The sequence below is a fragment of the Sapajus apella genome, unplaced genomic scaffold, assembly GCF_009761245.1.
Source record: "Sapajus apella isolate SASKATOON/1434 unplaced genomic scaffold, GSC_monkey_1.0 scaffold66, whole genome shotgun sequence".
NCBI classification, from domain to species: Eukaryota; Metazoa; Chordata; class Mammalia; order Primates; family Cebidae; genus Sapajus; species Sapajus apella.
Genome location: NW_022437006.1, coordinates 1,318,156 through 1,327,650, shown reverse-complemented (window position 1 = coordinate 1,327,650; position 9,495 = coordinate 1,318,156). Strand labels below are relative to the sequence as shown.

Here is a 9,495-nt window from a genome sequence, read left to right as displayed (position 1 = left end):
AAAAATAATCTGACTCATAAATCTTCCCACTGGCCCACACATTACCATTGTTCTATCCACACTTACAAAAGTCATCTTCCCCTGCTTATCATTCTATATTTCCATTGCTTCTCTTTACTTGAGATTAAGAAAACCAAAGGATCATTTATAGCTATAATTTTCTAAAAAACCACTCTGAGTATATATCACACACACACACCACTGGCCATTAAAAAAGAGAAGCAATGTAAAATTTCTTTTAGTCTTTCTCTGATTTAATAGGACCTAAGAAGCTACTTTTATCTCTTTTTGGCTCCATGTATTTGGTTTAATGTTAATGATCATGGCTGATATTCCTTTTATGGAGGAAGTGAACCTAATTATGTCAGCAATAATTGATTCACTTGCTCCTATAGGGTGGAAAAAATAAGATATTTCTTAAAGTAACAAGGCCTGAATAAATGTGTGGCAGTCTCAAATTCTATTCTACCCCTAAGGTGTAATCCTTACATACTAAAGATAGTGGGATCATTCTTAGAGATTTCTAGCAGACTGGTACATTAAAAAGTGAGAATGTTTGGGGTATGACAATATAAAAAAATGTTTAATTTGAGAAAAGGATTAAGTTAAATAGTAAACTTAGTGTGAGATTTTAATCAGAGGTACAACACAGTGTAGCGCAGCCTTCATGACAAGGAATCATGTGACCAGCCCCTGCCCCAAACATGGGTTATCCCAGGTGGATTTTGTTTCATTCTGACAAAGGAATAGGCCCACACAGATCTTAAGTGTTCAGTATATAGAGGGTCCTCATTTAACCATGCTTGACTACCTTATGGAAAAGAAAAACATTACAATGAACGTGGTTTCCACATATCCTAGTTCTGTAAAAGGGTCGGGTGTCTCCTAAGTTTGGGTTTTGGTGAAAATTTCTGTACATGCTGAGGTTAACTACTGCAACAATTTTAGGATCATAAAAGGTAAAACAACCTACATGACTTTGACTGTCCCAGTGACTGAAATGCACTTTAATCTTAAAATAATCAAGACTGAAGCTTATAACTGAACCCTCATCTTACATTAATAGCACCTTCTAAGAGAGGCACTGTTTTAAATAGGCACAGAAACAAAAGATGGTACTTTAAAAGTACTGTTGGAATTCACAAATATATCCCATGCCACATAAATTACCACTTATAAAAATATCAATACCCTCAAATGCCAATCAGTTAAACATAAATCACCAAAACATTTCTTCAGTTTAGAACATTGCTGAATTCCAAGATAAACCATGCTTTATATTTAAAAAATAAATTAGAAATGAATGTGAACCCAAAGCTAAAGAGAAAAGCATGTATAGTATATATATATATATATTTAATACTATATATACATAATTACTATATACTTAAGATATTCTTAGAAGTATTTCTACAAAACAAGTTCTCTTTTCTTCATAAATCGAAAATCTGAACACCAACAATTGTCCTTTTTGTTTTAAAAGAACAGACATCATTTATGCAGCTAGAGATTTATAAACTAAATTAAATAAGTTAATACAATAGCCTAAACTGTCCCTGTATTTTTCACCGTGGATCTATTTTGGCAACATGGAGGTATATCTTTCAAACTGTTACAGGTCCTACGTGTGAAAGAGAAGAACATATTAAAGGATTTCTTAAATGAAAGTGCTCATTCTAACCTGACAGTGACAGAATCAACTGATACCATTTTCTTCAAGACAAAAAAGCACATATTCAAGGAATAGCTCAAAAAATGATCCAGTTTTCACATTATTTCAAAACTTTATCGGTAGAATGACACTGTACACTACTTTCGTTAGGAGTACATAAACATAGGAAAATAGTCCTCAACTGATGCATTTATGAGCCTGTATTCTTCAACATAAAGTGCTAGCAGATGAGTATGAAGAGCTGGGAATGTCTTGAGCTTTACATCTTGAGACCTCTGCACTATGGCTGGTCCTGGATAAGTTCAGCATTCTGATTTTTTCTTAGGTTCAGGATGATCATCCAAGGTGCCTGGATGCTCATTTGGACCATCTGGTGTCTCACCTGTGACAGCTAAAAGGATGACTTTCAGCCATTTATGCTTCAGTTCCTCGCTGTCTGCAGCAAAGCTGTGCACAGACTTAGACTGGGTCAGTTTGAAACTGTGTGGCAGGTCTGCACTCCGTGGCATGTCATCTACCACATAGCCCAGAAGTGGAATGGTGGCCTGGGCTCTGACGTCCTAAAGAAAAAACACCGCACATTAAAAGCAGGAGATGTATTTGCTTGCTAAGGGTGTCCCTTGTTGCTACTAAACCTTTCTTCCTACCACTGTCCCAACCAGACTCAAACAGTGAGTTCTCCGTGGGCACGGCAGGTAATCCCATTGCTTGGCACAGAGCCTGTACGCGAGGCCACTGATAACGTTAGTTGAATGAATAAGCGCTGACACCCAAATCAACTAGGGCTCAGAGACACTAAACCCTCCTCTGTGAAAGAGCCCGTTCAACTCTTCATTCAGTGAAAAGGGGAAGAAAGCAATTACCATCATACTGTATTAAACCAGCAAACATGAACGATAATCTCATTGCTAAAGGCAGTTTTATCTGGTGAATCGTTCATTCCCTCTTCAACTTACTTATGCACATGGAAGGCTTATAGGAAAAGCAATAAAGGAAAATAAGCTATATAGCCTGTCATTTTTAGTCTATTTTCAAAATAAAATAATTTTTACCAGCCCTTAATATATATAAGAAAATACAACAGGTATATTTAAATTTTTTATATTTTCAGAGTAAATGCATAACTGGTTTAAGTATTGTACATTTGATTCTTCAAGCACAACACAATCATAGGACCTGGTGCTGCTCTTGTTAGAAGCTAAACCTGCATATCATTGTTCCCATAGATTTATCTCAGGTCCATATACATGGGATTCTTAAAAAAGCTGTTATTAAATGATAGCACAAGATGGATTTTAAGTTACCCATCCTCTCAAACTTCTTTTTCAGATATCTATCCATTAAGCAACAAATAAAATAAAAAACAAAATTGGCTGAGCGTGGTGGCTGATGCCTGAATTCCCAGCACTTTGGGAGGCCAAGGAGGGTAAATCACCTGAGGTCAGGAGTTTGAGAGTAGCCTGATCAACATGGCGAAACCCCGTCTCTACTAAAAATATAAAAATTAGCCAGATGTGGTGGCGAGCACCTGTAATTTCATCTACTCAGAAGGCTGAGGCAGGAGGATCACTTGAACCCGGGAAGTGGAGGGTGTAATGAGCCAAGATCATGCCATTGCACTCCAGCCTGGGCAACATGAGTGAAACGCCATCACACACACACACACACACACACACACACACACACACACACCCCCCACAACAAAAACAACAACAAAATCAGAGTCTTTTCTTAATGTTTCCTGTCATTAAAAAGCCTTGTTTCCCCTCCTCTTCATACTCATTCCTAATTCTATTCTTTTCCCAAACCCATTGAAGGAGAGAAGAAAGAGATAGACAATCCAGACTGAAGAAAATATGGGCTATAAAATGAATCCATCAGCTTAAACAACAAACTTGAACTTTACTCATTATTTTTCAAATTTAATGAAACAGTGAAACTCTTGTTCTACAGATTTTGAGTCCACTGTCCACTTGCTTCCCCCTGCCCCCAAGGGCATCTGTCCCTTCGGACAGATGTGGTTAGATACCTGGGGGGCACCATACATGTACAGCACAAGGGGGTCTTGCTTGGGGATCACACACCAAGCTTTCTGCCAAGGTTTCGACTTCTCCATATACTGAAGAAAGCTGCACACCACACTGTTTCCAGATACTTCTGCTGATTCAATCTGGAAAAATATAATGGAAAGAGAGAGAATAAACACACAACGAACCAGATAAAGAAATCATTCAACTAAAGGGAAATATTCACAAAGTAGGTGTTTATATAAAATGTCTCCCTGGGCTATCCAAAAAAGATTCATGTGCAATTATTGTTAAAACGTTTTAACATGGAAAACATTTAAGCCAATTTTAGCTCTTTGTATAAATAGACCTTGAATTTAAAGAGTCAAATATTTATTGACTGCTTATCATGGAAGCACTTTTCTTAGCTCAATACATGTATTATTTGATTTAATCCTCACATCAACACTGAGAAGTTAGTATTTTCATTTTCTCTGAGGCTCAGAGTTTAAATAGCTTTCCCAAGATCACACATTGGCATGCTAGGATTTGAACCTAGAGAGTCTGGATCCAGAGCCTGAACTCTGATCCTCTGCCTCACCCTCCCAAGTAGCTGGGAGATAATTTTTACATTTTTTTGTAGAGACAGGCTCTTACTATATTGCCCACACTGGTCTTGAAGTCCTGGCCTCAAGCAATCCTCCTGCCTTGACCTCCTAAAGTGCCAGGATTACAAGCGTGAGTCACTGTGCCCAGACCAGAGCCTGAACTTGTAACGACAATGCTATACCTACTTTAACTAAGAAAGAATATAATAGCAAAAAGGCAAACAGCAACCAGCAATCTTTGTTTGAGTACGCTGAATTAAAAACTTTTTCAATGCAATCCATTTTTGTAGAGTGGTATGGTTAGGCCTTGTGTCCCCAGCCAAATCTCATCTTGAATTGTAATCCCCATAATCCCCATGTGTCAAGGGAGAGGTGGAAGGGGGGGTAGTATCCCCCATGCTGTTCTCGTGATTGTGAGTTCTCATGAGATCTGATGGTTTTATAAGTGTCTGACAGTTCTTCCTTCCTATACTTGCTCACTCTCATTTGCCACCATGTAAGACGTGCCTCTTCTCCTTTTGCCATGATTGTTAAGTTTCCTGGGCCTCCCCAGCCATGTGGAACTGTGAGTCAATTAAACCTCTTTTATTTATAAATTACCCAGTCTTGGTTATGTCTTTATAGCAGTGTGAGAACAGACTAATACATAGGCCCGTTTAATTTTTCTGCTTTGCCTCGTAATATAAAAATTTTTGGTTAAAAGGCCAGGTGTGGTGGCTCACACATGTAATCTCTGCACTTTGGGAGGCAAAGGCAGGTGGATCACTTGAGGTCAAGAGTTCGAGACTAGCCTAGGCAACATAGTGAAACCATATCTCTACTTAAAAAAATGAACAAACAAAAAATTAGCCAGGTGTGGTGGCACACATCCATAATCTTAGCTACTCAGGAGGCTGAGGCATGAGAATTGCTTGGACTGGGGAGGCACAGGTTGAAGTGAGTCGAGATCACACCACTGCACTCCAGCCTCGGCAACAGATTGAGTCTGTCAAAAAAAAAAAAAAAAAAAAAAAGGCTAAAAAATGGAACAAAACCATTTAACTAAATAATAGGTTTTGTTATATACCTTAGGAAACTAACTGGTTTGCTTCTATTTTCTATTTTCTGTCTCTGAAACCCTTCAGGTAGTGCTACTCAGTGTTATCCATGCTGGTCTCCAGGTCTCCAAATGGTTTTGTTACCAGTTTCACGTAATCACACAAGTAGGAGAAAGTATTACACTTTTATAACAGTTTGAATTTGTGATGATACCCAAGTGTGTTATTGTGTATTTTACAAAAACATTGATCTGTGATAGTCTGAGGAAAAAAAAACAAAACTGATGCTTCATCACAGAAAGGTGTTTTTTTTTTTTTTTTTTGAGATAGAGTTTAGCTCTTGTCACCCAGGCTGGAGTGCTATAGCACAATATTGGGTCACTGCAACCTCCGCCTCCCAGGTTCAAGCAATTCTCCTGCCTCAGCCTCCCCAGTAGCTGGGATTACAGGCAGGCACCACCACACCTGGCTAATTTTTGTGTTTTTAGTAGAATGGGGTTTCACCATGTTGGTCAGGCTGGTCTTGAACTCCTGACCCCAAGTGAACAACCCGCCTTGGCCTTGGTGCTGCAATTACAGGCATGAGCCACCACACCTGGCTACAGTTTTCTAAGCAGCACTGGTTAGCAAATGATAGCCCACAAGCCAAATCCAGCCCACCACTTCTTTTTGTATGGCCCATGAGCCAGGGAACATTTTTACACATGATCATTTACAATCAATTTGATGACAGAGAACACTAACTTTGGATTCTAATTGAGTGAAAGGTTATACTCCCCCAAAGAATTTCATTTTTATTAGTAGATCCATATTATTAATTCAGATAAGCTACATTATAGTTCCCAGGCTTCTGAATCTTTTCTAGAAACTGAGTCAAATTAACTTGGGAGACACTTCAATAAAATTTCAATGCAGTTATCAGAGTATGTCACTGGCTATTAAATGACTATAATAAACTAGATATTTTACTATAATAAGTTGGAATAGTCTGTTCGGTAATAACACTTTTATCTAAAGTGGTTTGTAAAGCCAATATGATGAAATTGAGAGTAAAAGCTTTCCTTTATAGAAAATATACTACAATAATTTGGGTATTAGAAGAGATGTCAGTTAATACTGAAATATTTAGCTATAGCTACTGCCACAAAATTCAATGTATTATGGGACTCCCAAAAGTCAGCATATTAGAACAAAAGCATAAATCTTGCTCATTATACAAATTGTTAAATACTCAAAGAAATAACAAAACATATTATTTGTACTCCTCATAGCTAAGAGGATTCTGTTCTATAAAAATCTAGGCTGGGTATGGTGGCTTATGCCCATAATCCCACCACTTTGGGAGGCTGAGGTGGGCAGATCACCTGAGGTCAGGAGTTCGAGACCAAACTGGCCAACATGGGGAAACCCCATCTGTACCAAAAATATAAAAATTAGCTGGGCATGGTGGCATAGGCTGGTAATCCCAGCTACCTGGGAGGCTGAGGCAGAAGAATTGCTTGAACCAAGGAGGCAGAAGTTGCAGTGAGCTGAGATCGTGTCACTGCACTCCAGCCTGGGTGACAGAGCAAGACTTCATCGCAAAAAAAAAATCTAAAAAACATCCAATATTTGATATTTCTTACCTCTAAAATTCCTTTCCTTTTCTTTTCTTCACTTTCTGTGAATCCACTTATGATTTGATAACAGTCTTTACAAACTTTGTTCAATTTACCTCCATCATATTCAAGTTGAGCTTTGTAGTCGGAGCATTTCCAACAAACCACCTTAAATTTAAAAGAAAAAAGAACAGTAATCATATTTAAATGATACAATTTAAGCAATAATCAATTATAGGTAATAATGAATGAGAAAGTGTTAAGCATAGAAGGCAGATTTTTGTTAGAAAAGGAACATCCCTATAAACACTAGACATAGGGTGTTTCAACCGTGTTTGGGAGGAGGTCTGCTCACTCATCCTTCTTTTCCTGGCCTCTAAAGGTAGAAGACCCTCAAAGGCTTAGTGTAGACCTTGACTCTTCATACTTCTGAATGTTCATCAATATCCTCTCCAAACTGCTCACGACCTTCCCTGGTCTCAGTCCATCCAACCCGCTTCTCCCAACCCGGTCTCCTCTCAGTCCTTTCTATTGCAGGAAATGGGGCAGTCATACGATTGGTCCTGTGTCTGACACACAGGAGTCATCCCCAAAACCTCTTTCAATCTCACCCAAAGATTTTCTATTTTACAAAGTCCCACTGATTTCACTTTTCTAAATATTTCTTCAGTCTATTTTTCCACAACTTCCTTATAACCACCCAAGTCCATTTCCAGGCCTCCACTCTTATACCTCCTCCAAGCTATAATATCTTCCAAACAGTGGAGTGATGCGCCTCTTAAAAATGCTAATCTGGGCTGGGTGCAATGGCTCATGTCTGCAATCCCAGCACTTTGGGAGGCGGGTGGATCACAAGGTCAGGAGATTGAGACCATCCTGGCCAACATGGTGAAACCCCATCTCTACTAAAAGTACAAAACTTAGCCAGGTGTGGTGGTATGTGCCTGTAGTCCCATCTACTCAGGAGGCTGAGGCAGGAAAATCACTTGAACCCAGGAGGCGAAGGCTGCAGTGAGTCGAGGTCACGCTACAGAGCTCCAGCCTGGGCGACAGAGCAAGACTCTGTCTAAAAAAAAATAAAAGAATGCTAATCTGGTCAAGTGTGGTGGCTCCTGTAATCCCAGCACTTTGGGAGGCCAAGAAGGACAGATCGCTTGAGTCCAGGATTTCCAGACCAGCCAAGGCGGAGCTCATGCTACTGCACTCCATCCTGGGTGACAGAGTAAAACCCAGTCTCAAAAAAAAAAAAAAAAAAAAAGTTACTCTGATTTATTCCTCCTCTATTTAAAATCCTTCACTCTTTCCTTTGCTCTTGGCTAAAGAGCCAATTCTTAATCATGGCCTACAAAGTCCTGCATAATTTGCCTTCTTTCTGGTCTTTCTGGGCTGTGTCCTCGGTGACACTGGCTTCTTACAGTTCCCAAGGGCCATGCTCTCTGCCTCTCTCCTCTCTGCTTCACTGAGTTAACTTTTGGTTTCCCTTCAGATGTTGGTTCAAATTCCAGTTCCTCAATGAGGACTCCTCCAAATCCCAGAACACAGCATGTCTCCTGTCAGTGTTCCCTGCCTTTTCTTTCATAGTAATGATTACAGCTTTTAATTTTATTCTTGTATGATTATTTGATTGTTTATCTCCTTTACAGGGCTGTAAGCTCCAAGAGAGACTGTCTTTGTATATTTTGCTCAACAGACACGTAATAAACATTCGCAGACTGCCAATAAATGAATGAATACGACACAAATGCGTATTTCTTAGTGATCATTTTTTTCTATTATAGGATTTGCTTAAAATCTTCTAGTTTAATATCTTCTTCCTTTTACAGAAGTATATTTTCCCCTCAATTTATAGTAGACAAGTTGTATTAAAGAAAATATATAATTCAAATTTTTGTTGTAGGTTTATAGCATTTAAAATTCAAGATAAAAATGGTCCACTGTTTGCTCATAATTACAATGAAATTACTCTGGGATTTAGAATTAGACATACTTGTATCTGCAGACTCATACCATCCATTTTATTTATTTTCAAATCATAGCACAGTATTTTGACAATGCATATTTAAACACATTTTTTGTTTATTGCAAGCAAGTATGCCAATAACGGAAATCATTTCAAGCAAACTTAATGATAGATTTTTAAAGTCTTATCCTGATAAAAAAGCTCTTTGCTGTCAATTTAATTTTGATCACAAAACTACCTTCTTGAGTCAAAACTAAGTCTGAGGAAAATAGGAAGAATAAGCTAAAAAAACTATCAATGAGAATTGTTACACTTAGGCACACAAATAATATATCAGCTTACGACACTGTAAAAAAAAAAAGCTATGGGCGGGTGCAGTGGCTCATGCCTGTAATCTCAGCACTTTGGGAGGCCGAGGTGGGTGGATTGCCTGAGCTCAGGAGTTTGAGAGCAGCCCAGGCAACATAGTGAAACCCCGTCTCTACTAAAATACAAAAAAAGAAAAAAATTAGCCAGGCATGGTGGCGTGCATCCGTAGTCCCAGCTATTCAGGAGGCTGAGGCAGGAGAATTGCAAGAACTTGGGAGGTGGAGGTTGCAGTGGGCCACGATAGC

At 38.8% G+C, this 9,495-nt stretch overlaps 1 protein-coding gene across 8 annotated transcripts in view; it reads right to left on the bottom strand.

Moving 5' to 3' along the window:
- Positions 1-555: 555 nt before the first annotated feature.
- Positions 556-9,495, bottom strand: part of FGD4 (FYVE, RhoGEF and PH domain containing 4) — a 235,723-nt gene continuing 226,783 nt past the window's right edge. For all 8 annotated transcript variants that reach the window (XM_032248279.1, XM_032248287.1, XM_032248281.1 and 5 more), the window contains 3 exons: positions 6,949-7,089; positions 3,702-3,842; positions 556-2,232 (listed from right to left, as the gene is read on the bottom strand). In XM_032248279.1, the coding sequence (XP_032104170.1) occupies positions 1,975-2,232; positions 3,702-3,842; positions 6,949-7,089 (540 nt within the window). In that variant the 3' untranslated portion in view covers positions 556-1,974. The remainder of the gene's footprint in view (positions 2,233-3,701; positions 3,843-6,948; positions 7,090-9,495) is intronic.